Source organism: Beta vulgaris, chromosome 6, assembly GCF_026745355.1.
Source record: "Beta vulgaris subsp. vulgaris cultivar EL10 chromosome 6, EL10.2, whole genome shotgun sequence".
NCBI lineage: Eukaryota > Viridiplantae > Streptophyta > Magnoliopsida > Caryophyllales > Amaranthaceae > Beta > Beta vulgaris.
Window position 1 is genome coordinate 65603600 of NC_079207.1, and position 18215 is coordinate 65621814.

Below are 18215 nucleotides of genomic sequence, written 5' to 3' on the forward strand. Positions count from 1 at the left end.
GGCTTCTAAACAACATGACTGGATCTATTAGGAGGTCAGTTATGTACATGAAATCAGCCAAAGAAATATGGTTGAGCTTGAAGAATAGATTTACAGTGAGTAATGGAAACAGAAAGTATAGGCTGAAGAAAGCAACATATGAAGTTAAACAAAATGAGAGACCAGTGTCTGAGTACTACATTGATCTTAGGGTGCTTTGGGAAGAGATAGAATCCATGAATGACTATCCTCCAATCACCAATGTGAACTCTAAAATTACAGCTTATGTAGAAGCTATTGAACAACAGAAAGAAGAACAGAATGGTTTAGACCATGGTTATGGTGCACTGAGAAGCCAGATATTGTTGATGAGTACTCTCTTCCTACAGTTGAAACAACTACTTCTATGGTTAAACAGGAGGAGTCTTAAAGTGAAGTTTTGGGAAAAGAAAAAGAAGAAAGTGTAGAGATAGCTCTATATAGCAAGAATGACAACAAACCCTTCTCACTGTGTGTAAAAAAAACAATCACACAACAGAAAAATGCTGGTTCAAGATTGGTTTCCAGCTGGACATGGCAAAAACAAACAATATAACAAGAATCTTGAGAATACTCATGAGAATAGAGGAGGTCATGAAAAAGGGAAAAGTCAAGGAGGATATGGTGGATATAATCTTAAGAAGAAGAATGTGAACAATGCTCAAGTGAATGCTGGCAACTCAGAGCTTGTTGATGCAATAGCACAACAACTTCATAAATTGATGAAGCTGGGAGGAAGCTCAAGCAATGCAGTTGTTAAACACTCTGAGGACACAGATGAGGAAATTGATACTCACTTCGCATGTATGATATCATGTCATTTTGTGAAAAACATAAATAGTAAATAGTAGCTGGATCATAGATTCAGCTGCCTCAAATCATATGAAAGCAAATCTAGACAAGCTTCATGATGTAAACAATTGTAACATAGGCCAAACATTAATCTGCCTAATGGAGGGGTTGCCTATGTAACTCATATGGGAAATGCTCATCTTGCTAATGGTATTGAATTGAAAGATGTTTTGTTTGTTCCTGAATTCAACAAAACCTTCTCTCAGTTCAAAAACTGTGTCAAAATGATGACTGTTGTGTGTTGTTTCACAAGAATTATTATGTTCTGCAGGATTGCATAACTTAACATTAAGGACATAGAGACTGCCACTAGTGGACTTTACTACCTACAAAATCAACCCAACTCAAGCCAAGAATCAATATTTTTCACCCACAAAAACACAACTCATGAAACCAATCTGAGAGACGGTTTAAGAAACTAAATAAAGGCAAATGTTGGCCAATTTTCTGTATTGTGTGTAAATAACAATAATGAAAAACATCACACTAAGGATAGGAGTTAGCTCAAGTGGTAGAGCGCTCCCCCTTGGCCCTTGAGGTCAGGGGTTCGATCCTTACCCCCAGCATTCTGTTGGGGTATTTCCTTAGCATGCTATGCATGCCTTACCAGCCAATGTGTTGGTGTTTCCTACAGGCTAGTAGCCTGGTAGGGGTTAGTCCTTGGGCTGACTTAATTTCCTAATAAAAAAAAAATGAAAAACATCACACTGATGATGGATGTTGTGTTGCTAACAAGGTTTTTAATGACAATATTTGTAATGATCTGAAATTTGTAGTGCAGAATTTCTTAATTACTCCTTGTGGCATGTTAGATTAGGGCATGCTCCCTTTAGCAAACTCAAATATATTCCCTGTTTGAAAGGTCGTTTTGAGAAACCTGAGAGTGACATTTGCATATCTTGTCCTATGGCCAAGCTTACAAAACAGCTATACCCCTTAAGTGAGACCAAAGTGGCAGGATCCTTTGACCTAATTCACATTGATATATGGGGACCATATAAGGTTCCCTACATAGGAAAATACAGATTTTTCTTGACTATAGTTGATGACTTTACTAGAGCAACTTGGGTTCGTCTGTTAAAGAACAAGTCTGATTCATTTGTAACTATTAAAACTTTATGTGTTTATGCAAAGAATCAATTTGACATAAGTGTGAGAATAGTTAGATCAGATAATACTCTAGAATTCAAAGACCAAGAGTGCATCTCTATGTTCACTGAAAGAGGTATAATCCATCAGACAAGCTGTGTTGGTAGGCCTCAACAGAATGGGATTGTGGAGAGGAAGCATAGACATCTGCTTGAAATGATCAAGGCTTTGAGATTTGGATTGCAGCCTACCTTATAAACAGATTGTCTTCATCTGTGATTAACAACAGAACACCATATGAAGTGATGTTTCACAAAGCTTGCAACTATCATGACCTGAGATCTTTTGGTTGCCTAGCTATGGCCTACAATCCTGATAGAGAAAAGGATAAGTTCAAAGCAAGAGCAGTACCTTGCTTGTTCCTATGCTACCCAGCAACACAAAAGGCTATAAGCTTGAAAGTTTGCTTGACAAGAAACAATTTGTGTCTAGGGATGTAAAGCTCTATGAACATGTATTTCCCATGCTAAATAATACCTACAAAAACCTTATGAACCCTGTACCTATTCAACTGCCCTCACAACTTGTAGTTGAAGACACCTTTCTTGACCAAACCATTGAAAACCCAAACACATTCACTGAACCTGAGCCACAAAATGTCACACCTGTTCATACATCTTCTCCTGAACCTTTACCTGTAAGAAAGTCCAGCAGGATTTCTAAGACACCGGCCTAGATGAATGAGTATGTTACCTCTCATTCACACAACACTGCAGAGTCAGTGAGTGAAGCTACACCAGCTGCAACAACAAGTGTCAGTGAGCACTTCGCTAACATGGTGGGAAAAATAATTGAAACAGCAGAGCCTAAGTCATATTATGAGGCTGCTACTCACCCAGGTTAGGTAGAGGCTATGAACAAGGAGATACAAGCCTTAGTTGAAAATGAAACATGGGAGATTACTGCTCTTCCACCTGGTAGAAAAGCTATTGGATGCAGGTGGGTATATAAAACCAAATACAAAGCAGATGGTTCTGTTGAAAGAAAGAAGGCAAGACTTGTCATACAAGGCTGCAATAAGAAAAAGGGCATTGAATACACTCTCACGTATGCACCTGTAGCTAAAATGAGCGCAATCAGGGCCTTGCTAGCAATGGCTGCAATGTATCAATGGCACACTTATCAATTGGATGTGCAAAATGCTTTTTTGCATGGAGATTTGAAAGAAGACACCTATATGCATATTCCTTTGGGTTATAGTGAACTTGAAAGCTCTAGGAGACAAAGGGAGTTTGATACTCCAGTGTGCAAATTAAAAAAGGCCTTGTATGGGTTGAAACAAGCACCCATGCAGTGGTTCACAAAACCTTCTACTGTCTTGATTTCATTTGGATTTGTACAGTCTCAAGCTGATCATTCTATGTTTATTCAAGAGGGAGATGGCACATTCACAGCTATACTCATTTATGTAGATGATTTGATCACTGGTAATTGTGCTAAAGAAATAGCAAGGCTAAAACAGTTGCTAAGCACTCAGTTTCATATGAAAGACCTTGGAGATTTAAGCTACTTTCTAGGCATGGAATTCACAAGATCAACTCAAGGCATATTTATCTATCAAAGAAAATATGCACTTGATCTTCTTAAAGAGCATGGTGTTGACAAACGGAAGTCACTCAAGCTTCCTCTTGACACATACATGAAGCTAGAACCTCAAAAGGGAACTCCTTTCTCTAATCCTGATCCTTACAGGAGGTTAGTGGAACAATTGATTTATCTTACCATTTCTAGGCCTGATATCAATTTTTCAGTCCAACTATTGAGTCAGTTCATGTAAGCTCCAACCTCTATACATATGCAAGCAGCAAGAAGAGTTTAAGATACATAAAAAAATTCTCCTGAACAAGGTATTCTTTTGGCAAGTAATGCAGCAACCAAACTTACTGCCTATTGTGACTAAGATTGGGCCTATTGCCCCTTCTCTAGAAGATCTACTACAGGCTATTGTATACTGCTAGGCACATCTCCCATTGCCTGGAAAAGCAAGAAGCAGACTGTAGTGGCAAGGTCTTCAGTTGAAGCTGAGTATAGAGCCATGGCTCTCACCACATGTGAAGTGTCATGGCTCCTTTCTCTTCTCAAGGACTTGGGACTAAAGAAACTCCAAGCAGCTGCTCTTAAGTGTGACAATCAAGTAGCTCTCTCCATTGCAGCTAATCTTGTCATTCATGAAAGAACCAAACACATCGAAATAGACTGTCATTTCATTCGAGAAAAAGTGAGGCAAGGCATCATACAGACCTCATATGTTCCTTCCCAGGAGCAGCTTGCAGATGTTCTCACCAAGGCACTTCCGGTGAGCCAATACAATAGACTTCTCAGCAAGATGGAAGTGAAAGCTTCAGCTCCTCCTCACTCACATCTTGAGACGGAGTGTAAAAGGGTTTAATATTAATCATGTGCAAGTCACATGATAAATTGCTTAGGTGTCTAATGTATTTTTTCCTTACATAGGATCATGTGATGTATCTTCCTAGGGATGTTGCCCTTAAAGTTTCCTAGTATATAAAGGCAGCTAGGTTGCCATGTAATTACATCACAACATAATACAACTCAGATGGAGCCGTCATTCTTCAAGGCTACCAATCTTAACTTCATTCTCATGCTCACTATAATGGCAACAACATAAATCTCACTTTCTCACTGCATAAAACTCTTCAGCCGTCAAGGAACTTTTCACGGCTTCTGTACACTAGCTTATGGGGACAAAAGGCAATAGCAAATGTCACAAACTCACAACAAACAATGCAATAACAAGCTGGCCTATATTGGGCTTTATTTTGGGTTTTTTGGGTGATGGAATTTGGAATAGGGACGTAAACACTGAGTTTTGTTTTTGTTGGACCTAAGTCTTGGTTGTTAGTACTATCATATGTAAGTTGTACCAAACTCAGCGGGATATCATGATCCTTCTTATTTGATATGAAATGTCGTCTTTTAGTTATATATACTAGCATTTTTTGCACGCGATGCGTGCTTGGATTTTTTTCGACACAGAAACTCGGTTTTCTTCGACATCGTTAAAAGTCAAAATTTGAACGTTAGACATACTAAATATAAGTTGTTTTTAGTTGCAAAATTTTGTTTGGTTTAGTCTCTTTCACTTAAGTCTCTCGTCAATATTTTTTTTTACTTTAAAAGTTAAATTCTATGAACAAAATAGAAATTTTATTAAATTTATTTATGATTTCTAACATTATAATTTATTAGTTGATTTTTAAATTAAGTACACTACTTCATAAATTGTGAAGAAAGTGGACAACTTGATTTCAAGTCAAATTTTTGTGAATGTTCTTGTGAATATGTATTGACGTTGTAGTGTATTGGTTCATTGGTTGTAGTTTGTAATTGAATATTTTTAGTTTTCGTAAAGTTTCCTCATTTGAGTGATTTGTATAACGTAAATTAAGCAATTCTATGATTTTAGTTGACTTGTGAGTGATTGTAATAATTTTATTTTCGGTATTTTTGTTTGAAGTCCCCTTTTGGTTTGTAAGTAAATTTGTAATTTAGAAAGGCAAGGGGGGTAAAATAGTCTCTTCATTCGGAGACACTATAGCTCAACCCTTCCCTTATGTAATAGAGATATATAAAAATAACAAGTCGACCTTCATTCGGTTGTGTTATTATTCATATAGTATCAGTAGGGATGACGATTGGGCAGGGAAGGACAGGTGTGGAGGATGGTCCCTCTACACCGCACCCATATAAAATTTGCGTCCCTAACCCCGTCCCAACGGTTATGTATTAAAACTCATCCCTGCCCCACCACCTACATGGGTACCCATGCCCACTTCATACCACATCGTATCCACTCCATACCTACAACTATTCTATCAATTGTCAAATAACTACTTCATATCATAATATATTTAAAAAAAAATAAGATTTTTTCACCAAATACCCCAACTTTTTTTCGAGTTCACCATATACCCCTAACTATCTAAAAAATACAACCAAATGCCTTTAATGACTAAAGGCGATTAACTCTGTTAATCATTGACGTTAATTAATGATAAAAAAACATAATTAATTCTAAAAAATCCTAAGTCAAACAAATTAACCCCGAGTCAACCCAACTCTCTCCCTAACCCACCCCCAGCCCCACCAGCCTCCCCCTTCCCTACCAGCCCCCTTCCCCTCCCCCTCCCTCACAGTCGTGTCTCATTTCCACCACCCGAGCCTGAATCCCCCTCATCCCCCACCCCTTCGAATCACGAGTCCCCCCCACCCCTTGAACTCAGTGGCTCCCCCTCCCGCGTCGCAAAATTGCAAATCTCAAGCCCCCCCACCCTTTCCCCGAACTCAATCGCTCGATGACTTGGATTTTCTTCAACAATAATGGCGATGGGGCTGGGGTTGGGTTCGCTGTCGAGAGTGATAGAGGGGGAAGGTCTGCGTGGGGGCTGCTGGGGGAGAGGGTCTGCGTGGGGGCTGCTGGGGGAGAGGGTCTGCGTAGGGGTGTAGGGTAGGGGCCTGGTGGGGCTGTGGTGGTAGGGGATGGTAGGTTGGGGTGGGCTAGGGAGAGATCGAGTGAGTTGGGTTGACTTAGGGTTAATTGGGTTGAATTAGGATTTTCTTATAATTAATTACGTTTTTTTGGGTTAATTAACGTTAATAACTAATGGAGTTAACCGTTATTAGTCATTAAGGGCATTTGGATGCATTTTTTTAGAAAGTAAGGGGTATATGGTGAATTCGAAAAAAAATTGGGGTATATGTTCAATAAAAAAAATTGTTAGGGGTATTTGGTGAAAAAAATGAACAAATAAAGATTGATAAGGTAAATCGCATTTACATTTTGCAAAATACTGTGACCCCCACCCCCACCCCACCGAAATTTTGCACCTGTGACCCCCACCCCCGGATTTTTGCATTGTGAACCCCACCACTCAGTTTTTCGAAGCCCACCCACCACCACCCCCTAAAAATACTCGCACTACCCTTGCACCACCTTGAGAATGTTACACCACCCCAGAAACCGTTCGCACCACCCAGAAACCGTTCGCACCACCCCAGAAACCGTTCGCACCACCCGGAAACCGTTCGCACCACCCCAGAAACCGTTCGCACCACCCCAGAAACCGTTCGCACCACCCGAAAACCCTTCACACCACCCCAAAAATCGTTCGCACCACCCGAAAACCTCTAAAACCTCGCACCATCCTCGCACCTCACTGAAAAAATGTCGCACCATCCTCGCTGCGGGGAGGGAGTTGCGAAATTTTGCAGGGGAGGGGGGGTTGCGCGAGTTTGTGAGGGAGACTTTTTCGGTGTTGTGGGGTGTTAGAAGGTGGAGGGGGTTGTGGTGGCGTTTGCGGTGTTGCGGGCGGCATAGAGGGGAGGGAGTTGCGGCGCTGTGGGTGGCGGAGGAGGGGCTTCAGGGGTGGTGGGGATGGGGACTGCAGGGGTGGGGTTGGGGTTGGGGATGGTGGTGGGGATGGGGGTGGGGGATGGGGTTAGGGTTAGGGTATTAGGGAGAGGGTATTAGGGTTAGGGTTAAGGTTAGTTAAGTAGGATTAGAGGGTGATTAGGGGTTAATGACTAACGGAGTTTAACGCCGTTAGTCATTAAAGGTAACTGGATGTATTTTTCGAAAAGCGAGGGGTATATGATGAATTTGGAAACTTGAAAGGGTATACGGTGCAAAAAAAAAAATTGTCAGGGGTATATGGTGAAAAAACCGTAATATAATAATATAAAATGAGTTTTTATAATATACTATATATATGATATGTTTTCAATAAATAGGTGGTATGAGATAGAAGCGTTACAGGGATACGGCGGGGTGGCACTAGTAGAATAAATGCTATTTGCTGCGGTGATATTGCTGCGGTTTTACCTATACGCAGCAATATAACACGCAAAAAGAAAAGAAAAAATAGAAAAATAACAATATTGCTGCGGTTCCCGCCCAAAACCGCAGCAATATGCTTTCTAAATCTGATATAAAATGAATATATTGCTGCGGTTTGACCTAAAAACCGCAGCAATATTTGTCGATATTGCTGCGGTTTTAAACCGCAGCAATATTATTAATACCTATTGCTGCGCGCCCTAATCCGCAACAATAGGGCACTTTTTAACCGCAACAAGTAGCCTTTATTCTACTAGTGTGGGCAGGGATGGGGCAGGTAAACAACTATACCACCGTTCATTGCAGATACGATTTTCATCCCATCTCTAATCCCATTCCTACCAGACCTAAACCCATTTCTGTTCCAGCTGGGCGGGAATATGACAGGTGTCCTACTTGACCCGTCCATTGATATCCCTATTAATATCGGGCTTTCGTTAGTGCTTTTCACTTGGGAAGAACAAAATGCAAAGCATAATAGTGAGAATCAGTACCAATCATAAGAAATATTGATACCAAATGATGACCCTGTTTGGCAAATATAGTTTTGAGTTTAGCTATTAGAGTTTTAACTTTTTGTTCAATAGATTTGACAATTGTCTCTATAATGTGTTTGGTAACAATTAACCGATTGCTAAAAGATCATTGTCATTTGTTTGTGTAAAATGATATATATAGACATTTTAATACATATGTGTAGTATTATTATTAGAGGCAAAAAAATTATTCAACATATTTTTACTTAATCCTCTAAGAAAAAACTCATATTAGGATCTTTTCATTTTGAGAGTTTTTATTCCAAAACTCTTACTAAAATTCTCTTTTACCAAACACTCCTTTTAAATTTTTTGACTAGTTAAAACTCTCATTTTACTCCAAAACTCTAATTGCCGAACATTCCCATACTTTTTGACTAGTCAAAATTGTAAAAATGGTCTAAAACTCTAATAGCGAAGCCCGTACGTCTGTTGTTGGTAATCAACACTTCCCCGTGGTCAGGGGTTACATTTCAGTATTTCACCCGTACAACGAGACTGCTAGTCAACTAGTGACTAGTGAGTGACTCAGTGCTGCTGAAAAGCTCCAAAACCATAGGAATCCTGTGAAAAAAAAAGAAGGTTCAACAATGGAGTCCAGTAACAGCAGCAGCTCCTCACAGATCACCATCCTCCACAACGCGATGATCATAACCATGGATTCCGAGCTCCGAGTTTTCGAAAATGGCGCCATCGTTATCGAAGCCGATAAAATCACCGCCATCGGAAAATCGGACGACATCCTCAAAAACCACAATCCATCCTCCGTCTCTCTCCACAATCTTCAAGGCAAATTTATCCTCCCTGGTCAGTTGCTTTATCTCTCTCCGTTGACTTTGTCAAAAATTTATTTTATACTCCCTCTTTCCCAAAATATAGTTCTCATTTCCTTTTTTCACGGTAATTTATGCAAGTAGAATATAGAAGGGATAATAAAGATTTTTTGTTTATTTAAATATATGTTGTATGAGAAAAGATGATTTTAGGAGAGAGAATGAAGTATAATTGGTGAAAGAGCATTAATTCTAACATTTTGGTTGAATAAATAAAAAAAAAAAAAAAATTCAAAAAGCAAATAAATGATAGGACACAGTTTTTCTAGACAAATTACGGAAAAATGTGAAAGTAAATATGGAAATGGAAACTATATTTTGGGACACCCAAAATGAAAATGGAAACTATATTTTGGGACAGATGGAGTACTACTATTCATCTATTCCCTCTACTTCATTAGTTCACGTTTTATTTTGGGCACGAGAATTAAGGAAACAATAATTATTATGTATTTGTATTGAGAGTTGGAATTTTTAATTATTGTCATAAAAAAAAAGAATAAGAATATTATAGGGGTGAGTTGTGGACATGTGAAAAGAGGAGAGAGAATAAAAAAGTAGTTCATGTTTTATTTTGAGCACGAAAATTAAGGAAACAATTATTATTATCTCTATTATATAAGCTAAGGGAGGAGGTGTGGTGTCATCTTTTGAAAAATACCCTCTAATCATTAAAGTTTTTCTTTTTAAAAAAAATTGAAAAATGATAATCAATGAAACTTGTCATATGAGTAGGTCAAAATGGAATATGCAATATCATTAATAACTTGACAAACTAGATTGGCACAATTAATTCACGAAATCAATTAGAATCTTCAACCAAAAAAAGTTAGCAACATATTGTGATAACATAATATTTCATATTTACAAAGCTCAAACAATATGGTTTATTAACATCTATAATTGTTAAAGAATTATACGAAAGTCGCTGAAAAGAAAATTATTAAATCATCTACCAAATTTTACAGTGATGGTATTGAACAGTTAAACATCATTCACCTTTAATCTAAAAAGATAATAAGATCTACAAAAAACCTCAATAATTTACATCACTATCAAAATAACTTTAGATTAAAAAAAAACATGTCCATTTATATGTAACTGCATAAGATTGTCGACGCACGCATCGCGTGCACATACAACTAGTATACTTGTGTTGGGAGTTGTTTTTTTAATTATTATCATAAAAAAAATTGAAAAAGAATGAGAACATTATATGGGTGGATTGTGGACATGTGAAGAGAGGAGAGAGATTTTTTTTTTTTTTTGTTATATTCAATTAATGAGAGTTGAGGAACATTAAATGATGCGTTCAAAAATCCATGTGAAAATGTGGAGAGAGTAAAAAGTAATGCTAAAAAAATGCAAAGAGAATTGGAAACAACATATTGGGACACCGAAAATGAAATACGGAAACTATAAAATGGGGCGGATGGAATACTATTTAGTTGAGCATTAATTTTAGGCTTTTTGATTTGTTAACAATGATGAATGTAGGTTTTGTGAATACACATGTTCATACTTCACAGCAACTGGGAAGGGGGATTGCGGATGATGTTGATTTGATCACTTGGTTGCACCATCGAATTTGGCCTTATGAGTCTCATATGACTGAGGAAGATTCCTTCATTTCTACTTTGCTTTGTGGAATTGAGCTCATTCACTCCGGGGTTAAGTCTATACTATGATAAACTTTAATCCTATTTTCCGCCTTTCGTTGAATTTAGTACCTCCGTTTCACAATACATGCAACATTTTTTTATTTAAGCACTATTATCAACCAACTTTAACTATCTTTGTCTCACCATTATGTCAGAAAAAAGATAATCAAGTGAGATGTTAAATTTGTCTCAATCCGATAATTCCAAATATCAACATTTAATAATTTTTACAATTACTTATACTTAATTAGAGATATTAATCTCCAAAGAAGCGTGATGGAGTCCGTGAAAAAGCAAATACTGCATGTATTATGGAATGGAGGTAGTATTTGATAATGATATGACGTGCTGTGATGCCTTTTAATAGATTTAATATGTTGTCGCACTAATTGCCCCCTTTTTTAGAAGTAAGAGTCGTGTCGATTTTGTAATTAAGTGAAACTCGCTGTTTGTAACTGTGATATTGTGTTTTAAATCTGATCAAGTAATGTAACGACTATTTTATTGAATGGAATGAACACATCATCTACCTTTAGCCAAATGTATAAAACGAGGCTCCTGACATTGGGTATATTTGGGGAAGGGGGGGGGGGGTGTACACAATGCTTAACTTCAATTATAGGAGAGGTACTTACAGACTCCCCTATGATCTGACCATCATCACAATATATTAGACGCATATTCAGTCGTAGCAATAGCATAGGAGGACTTCCTAAGTTGGAAATTCTCGAATTTTGCTGATAAGTAGAAATCCAAGAGAGATTGAGCAAGAATTTTATATTTTCATGAATAATTGCTCAAAGATAATTAAAACTACTATAAAGCATACAGCTCTCTTTGCGTGCCAAAATTAAGGAAGTATCAAACTTTTCAACAAACTATCAGAAACAAAACAAACAAAGCAACCTTAAGAGCTGAAAAGTGGCTGGTACGAGCATGTCACACGAGTGTAGCTCTGATCTCCATAGCAATTTTTCCTTGAGAAAAGAGTGCTTGATTACAAAATGAGAAAACTTGGCTTCAAAATCAACATCAGAGTCTTAGGTAGCTTTTGAATTCTGGACTACGAAGTCTTTTTGATAAACTAACTGTAATCCTTGGGGGTCAAATTAATTTTTTTATTGTCTGAATTTTTTTCCCCATTCTCGTAGTGCAAAATTGGAGAGGGGTGGTCTGATTATTTTCTGTAATTAGGTGACTTGTTTTGCGGAAGCAGGGGGCCAGCACGTATCTGAAATGGCTAGGGCAGTAGACTTACTTGGCTTACGTGCATGTTTAACAAAATCTATTATGGATGCTGGTGAGGGTCTTCCAGCTTCATGGAGCACTCAGAACACTGATCAATGTATTCAGGTGGGTGCCTATTAGAGCTGAATTCGAGGTAGACTATCCTGGCAGAAGGTTCACCAAAGTCGATGTATATGATTTAACTTTTAAGGTCTCAGTCTCAGAAAGAACTTCATGAGAAGCACAATGATACTGCTGACGGTCGGATTAGAATATGGCTTGGGATTCGGCAGATTATGAACTCGACTGATCGCTTGCTCTTGGAGACCAGGGACCTGGCTAAGGAATTGAAAACTGGAATTCACATGGTAATACACCAATACTCATTCAGCTCTTTGCCTTTTCCTCTTCTCTTAATCGTCAAACTTTTGCCTAATTGGTTAGTCCTGTTTTCTATTATATCCAAATTATTTTTATTTTCCAAACTGATAATTTCTTAACATGAATTGGTATTTCCAATTGTATAAATTACAACTTTTGCATGTAAATACTTAGTGCACATTGTTTGCAAGTGTTTTTCTTAAATATAGTGCTTCTCTTGGTTAGCTATGTACTGTTTGCAGTTTGACTGAATTTTGATTCTTTGACTGACGAGAGTTTTAGGTCATTGATTTGGCCTCATATGTTAGTGTTGGGTGCTTTATGTTGTATCTCATATCTAATCTTGTGATAAAATTATTGTTAACTGTTCTAGTGCACGCATGCTTCTGATGCATTGGATGATTCATAGTTCTGATTTCCTTCCCATTTCCCCTTCTCTATTATCTTTAATTAGAATATGATTTTTCTAGATAAGTACCCTGTACCCCTCTTCTAAATTTAGGAGTAGATTATAATTTTGTTGAATCTTGAATGGTCATAGCTCTACTAGTTTGATATCCATATTTTAGTGAAGGCAGCTTCTCTATGACTTGTCTGCCTTATACTACCATATACTATGATCTTCCTGATGTATCCATATATGTGCTTAATAGCATATTGCAGAGGTTTCATATGAGAATCAAGTTGTCGTGGACACACGAAAAGTTGATCATGGAACAGTGACATTTTTGGAGAAGATTAATTTCCTCCAAAGTAATCTACTGGCAGCTCACAGTGTTTGGGTTAATGATGCTGAGGTAATTGTACCGATGACTTCTCTTTTCTTTTTTTCTCTCTACTCTGCAAATACTAGTTTGAGGGACATGGGCTTAGTGAGGTATATACAGTTCCTATTATGGATATCATGATTGCTGCTGAAGCTGTTTGGAATTGCTTGGACAACTTGTTATGCCGCTGCTTGAAAGCTGAATTTATTGAATTCAACTTGTTACTAAGTCTCATCCAACTCAAGTTTGTAGGCCGTGTTACTGCTGCTCAACTGGTGCTTTGCATTTACTTGTACAGTGGAGTAGCTTTTTTTGATTATTCGTGTCTCATATGGTTTGGAGAGGACCGCTTCAGGACAATTCATATAGATTTGTGGTAGATCTGTTTAAATGAGAGCTTGAAATTAGGGATAAACTCCTCACCTGTTGGCAGCAAATTGGATCCTCGTGCTTCTTATTTACGGGGTCCCTTCCATATCAAATAATATGCGACTACCATTTGTTGTTCCCCTAGCAGATTGGTTATCTCTCAAGGGCTGGGGTAAAAGTCTCTCATTGTCCAGCTGCAGCAATGCGGATGCTCGGATTTGCACCTGTAAGGAAAATGATTAATGCTGGAGTTTGTGTCTCGCTAGGAACAGATGGCGCACCTTCAAATAATAGGATGAGCATTGGTATGTATATTAGATTACTACAGTTCAACTCTATAGTTTAATTATTTTCTTCAGCTGCTTTATGATTAAAGGTTGACCTTAAGCTATTCCAAGTTGACTAATGGTGTTGAGTATTAAGAACTCACTGCTTTACATTGACTGCTCAGTACCTAGCTGCATCTTCATTTAGCTGGCTCTGTCGGGAAGGAGTGGTGAGGAAAATGGTGGTTCTTGAAGGCCAGGAGTTGGAATTATTTCAGTACTCTAATCCAGTAAAAGAAGTGTACAATTTTCTAGTAGTATGATTTACAAAGATGAAACTACCACCTAATATCAAGCTCACACTAAATGACATAGTCTTTTAAGAATTGCTTTTGATGGTGAATTGTTCAGGAATATATAGTCAAGTGTGTCTTTAATTTGAAAGTAGAGTTTAATTTCAGAGCAAAGGAATTAAGAACGGGAAGCTTTGTAAGTTATATAACTTGTGGCTATTGAATCTAATTGTTCTTTGTCAAGTTGATGATTGGAGCTATCTTTTTTAATTTTCTTTGATTCCTGTATGGTGATGAAAATGAATTTTCATTATATCTATGGCCACAAATAATATTTTTATTCTTCCTGTGTAGTTGATGAAATGTACCTAGCTTCGCTGATAAATAAAGGACATGAAGTTTATGTGACTGGGACAACTGATCCTACAGCTCTCTCTGCTGAACTGGTTCTGAGAATGGCGACCATTGATGGTGCTAAGACCGTGCTATGGGACAATGAAATAGGGTCACTTGAAGTTGGAAAGAAGGTTAGTTTCACGGCTTTGTTGCTTCTATCCTGTACCCCTTCATCTGCTGAGGGTGTATATTCTTGGAGATTGAATTGCAACTACATATTTTTTGCCATTACCCTGTCTCTCTCTGTGTCATTCTTTCTCACTTTCACTTGGGAGTGGGGCCACGATTGAGGAGTCATAATATGTTATAATAGTGGAAGGAGAAGAACGATCATATAACCATATTTTGCAGTGTCCATCTAGTACTCGTTCGTTGGTCTATGTCGTTTGAAGTAGTTTACATAGTACATGTTTCTTCTTTTTCCGGAGCTGTTAATATTAATTTATTTTAATGTTTTGTAGGCTGACATTGTCATTATCAATCCTTGTTCTTGGACCATGGCTCCAGTTCATGACTGGTAAAGAAAATTCTTTATAATTTTTCTACAAATAGATAATCAACTTTAGTCTATATTTATCTCTATCAACTTATCTGTCTTTTCAATTATATTGTCTTCTTTGAGTGATGATAGTATGTGCAATATCTACTTGAAGGTCGTAGTCTTTAAAATCCTGGACTTAGAGTAGGCTTTAGAGTATTTGTTGATCAATACATAAACAGCTAACTTAGTAGCACTGGTGGCCCAGAGCTGGCGATCTGAGACTATAACCAGCCCCATCTTGATAACATGGTCTGAAGCTTTTGAGAGAACCTGATTCTGACCTGAATTGAACCCGAACAGTTTGTATTTGACCCATTTATCATGATTTGCTATTATATTATGTTTTACTGAAAATACTGATGTATCCTAAACTCCAAAGTATTAGCTGTATTCAAGATAAACAACTCCTAATGGCTAATGCAGCAATTTTACTGACTTGTGTGTTTATTTATGACGAATATCTTCCAGAAGAATAGCTGTAGGTGACTAGCATCAGTGCTTATTAATGATGAACACTTAAAATAGTGGAAGTTCTATTACTCTGAGCTCTGCTATACCTTATCTAGAGATCATAATCAACTCCTCCCCCCGCACCACATACATTATTCTTTACATAGTTCTGGTGGAAGAAGGCTGCAGACTAAGATGATTGAGACTTTGAGTAATTTTCCTTTCACTCCACTAAAAATTGAAAATTTTGTTTGTTATCTGCATTCTGCAGCATATCTAGCCTTGTGTACAGCATGCGAACGGAAAATATAGTGTCTGTCATCTGCAACGGAAAGTGGATCATGAAAGACAAGAAGATTGTAAATGTGGATGAGGTATTTTCAGCTCTTTTTTCCCTCCTGGTCTGTTGTCTGTTATCTTCGCGACTCGGTGGGTACTTGTGTAATTGTGTTGATTGAATCTAGTAGATTGAACAAGTACAAATCACAAAGAGATGCAACCTTGAGTTTCTGAGCATGTGACCTTTTTTTAACAAAACTGAGCATGTGAACTTCTAAGTCTTTGATCACATTGTGATTTGCATTTTTCTCTTATAAATGAACTTTTTACATGGAAAATCATCTTATAATAAATGATGTAATGTATCTACTATGGTGGAGCTCTAAATGAATCCAGTTTACCTTAAAGCTAGACCCCCAACTGTTATTGCTAGTATCAGTTAAAATCAAGAAGAAATAATTTTAATCAAACACAAATCAGAAACTGCATATAGCAGAAATAAGAATAAAAACTAGTCCCACTAAAAATCATATCAGTTCAGTTCAATTAGATGAGAATATGGCGCTTGACCTCGGAAATTAATTTCATGCCTAAAGTTTTTACCAGAGATAGTAGATGATGAAGTTGTTTAATGATATTTGATCACATTATTCATGAAAGGATTATATGTTAAAACCAATTATTCCACTTATTACAGGAACAAATTATCTTACTAGCAAACAGAGTTTCAAAAGAACTTTTGGAGAGGGCTGGCATTAGTATTCCAAAGAGAATGCAAATGATTTGATCTGATCTTATCTTATCTTATCTGTTTTGCCGTCTTTGGTTATTGCCTTATCTAATGATGGTTTACTTTTAGCGTGGGCTTGATAAGAAGTTTTCATACTACATATCTTTCAATATCAATGACAACTTTATGAATCTTTCTTTTCATTTTCTTTTTATATTTTGTTATAAGACTGAAGATTTGTGTTGTTTTACTTTTATTGTCTTCTACTTTCAATTACTTATAAGGTCCTCCCTTTACCTTTGAAGGATTCGATTCTTGCCCATTGTAAAGTGGGATCTCTAATCTCCCCAATTGTGTTTTTCTTTTCTTTATAATAAATTTAGTTTAGTCAAGATTGAGTTTTATCACGAAAATGTACTTGATATGCTATTGTGGAGTATATGGTATATTTGTAATAAAAATGAAATTTTTTGTCATTTCAATCTTGGTGTTATTTATTATGATATTTTCGTAGAAGGGAAGTAACTCATTTATTGAGGACCAGAGGAAGTAACTAACAAGAGCGGTAAACTTGCAAATTCTTAGGTGCTTTAGGCAGCACCTAGAATCATGTGCTCCGAACTCCGAAGCATATTTTTACAAATTTGTGACATATTTTTGCCCAAATGAGCAAAATATAAAATATCCAAAAATAAAATGTACAAAAAAATTGAGAAATAACACTTAGTTTTAAGTGCTCCCGGAGCACTATGGAGGCTCTACTGTCAAGCATCAAAATAAGTAACCAAAACTTTTTATAAGTATAATATTTATTATTTAGTGTTTTTCCTTTTGGTTTTATTAAATAAGTTTAATTTATGAGAGGCGAATAGTACCTCTAGTCAATCCTTACCCTCAGTATTACGCTGGGGTATTCCTTAGCACGCTATGCATGCCTTACTAGCCAATGTGTTGGTGTTTCCTACAGGCTAGTAGCCTTGTCGGGGTTAGCTCTTGGGCTGACTTAATTTCCTAATAAAAATGATAATACATTATTTTGAGTTTATTACAAAATTGCCACCCAATATATTATCGTATACTACTTTCTTCGTTCTATAATATAATACTCACATTCTTTTCTCGGTATTAATGTTGTGTCTGTTTTTTTTTTTTTGTCAATTTATTTAGACTAAATTATTCTTGATTTCTACACAAACTCTTCAAAATACCCTACTTCTCTAAAACATGGAAACCCATTTATTGTTTCACACCATTCTAAAGAACATTTATCGCCTTTTGAATTTGTTTAAAAGAAAAAGAAAATGAACAACTTGTTTCAAACAAAAGTATCAAAGAAACACAAAATTGAATACATCTATACAAATATATATTAAGGTGTGTTTGACAGTATCAATACAAATATATATGCTGAAGCTTGAGCTCAAACCCGTGATCTCATGTAAGGATTTTCAAAGACTCACCATCTGATCTAACATCTTTTAATGATCCATTGCACAAAATTATAAATATGTGTTGGAATTAGTAATGTGGCAACTAATTCCTACTTTCAGCAGTAAAGTTTTTTTCTTATGTGAAAGGTTTTTTTGCAATCATTCCCTTGCTCCATTTCC

At 37.0% G+C, this 18215-nt stretch overlaps 1 protein-coding gene across 1 annotated transcript; it reads left to right on the forward strand.

Moving 5' to 3' along the window:
• Window positions 1-8846: 8846 nt before the first annotated feature.
• LOC104897515 (hypothetical protein) lies at window positions 8847-17087 on the forward strand. The gene is made up of 10 exons (XM_010684400.4): window positions 8847-9219; window positions 10743-10915; window positions 12101-12259; window positions 12352-12501; window positions 13168-13311; window positions 13799-13955; window positions 14564-14736; window positions 15067-15122; window positions 15868-15970; window positions 16573-17087. Exons 1-10 carry the CDS (start codon window positions 9003-9005, stop codon window positions 16660-16662), a joined length of 1422 nt encoding a protein of 473 aa, XP_010682702.2. The 5' UTR covers window positions 8847-9002; the 3' UTR covers window positions 16663-17087.
• The last annotated feature ends 1128 nt before the right edge of the window (window positions 17088-18215 follow it).

What these genes read in the sequence shown, in the direction of transcription:
- LOC104897515 (XM_010684400.4), top strand. Translation starts at nt 9,003, where the DNA reads ATGGAGTCCAGTAACAGCAGCAGCTCCTCACAGATCACCATCCTCCAC. An exon ending in AGGCAAATTTATCCTCCCTG is followed by an intron (nt 9,220 to 10,742) that starts GTCAGTTGCTTT and finishes TGATGAATGTAG; the next exon opens with GTTTTGTGAATACACATGTT. An exon ending in TTGAGCTCATTCACTCCGGG is followed by an intron (nt 10,916 to 12,100) that starts GTTAAGTCTATA and finishes TTCTGTAATTAG; the next exon opens with GTGACTTGTTTTGCGGAAGC.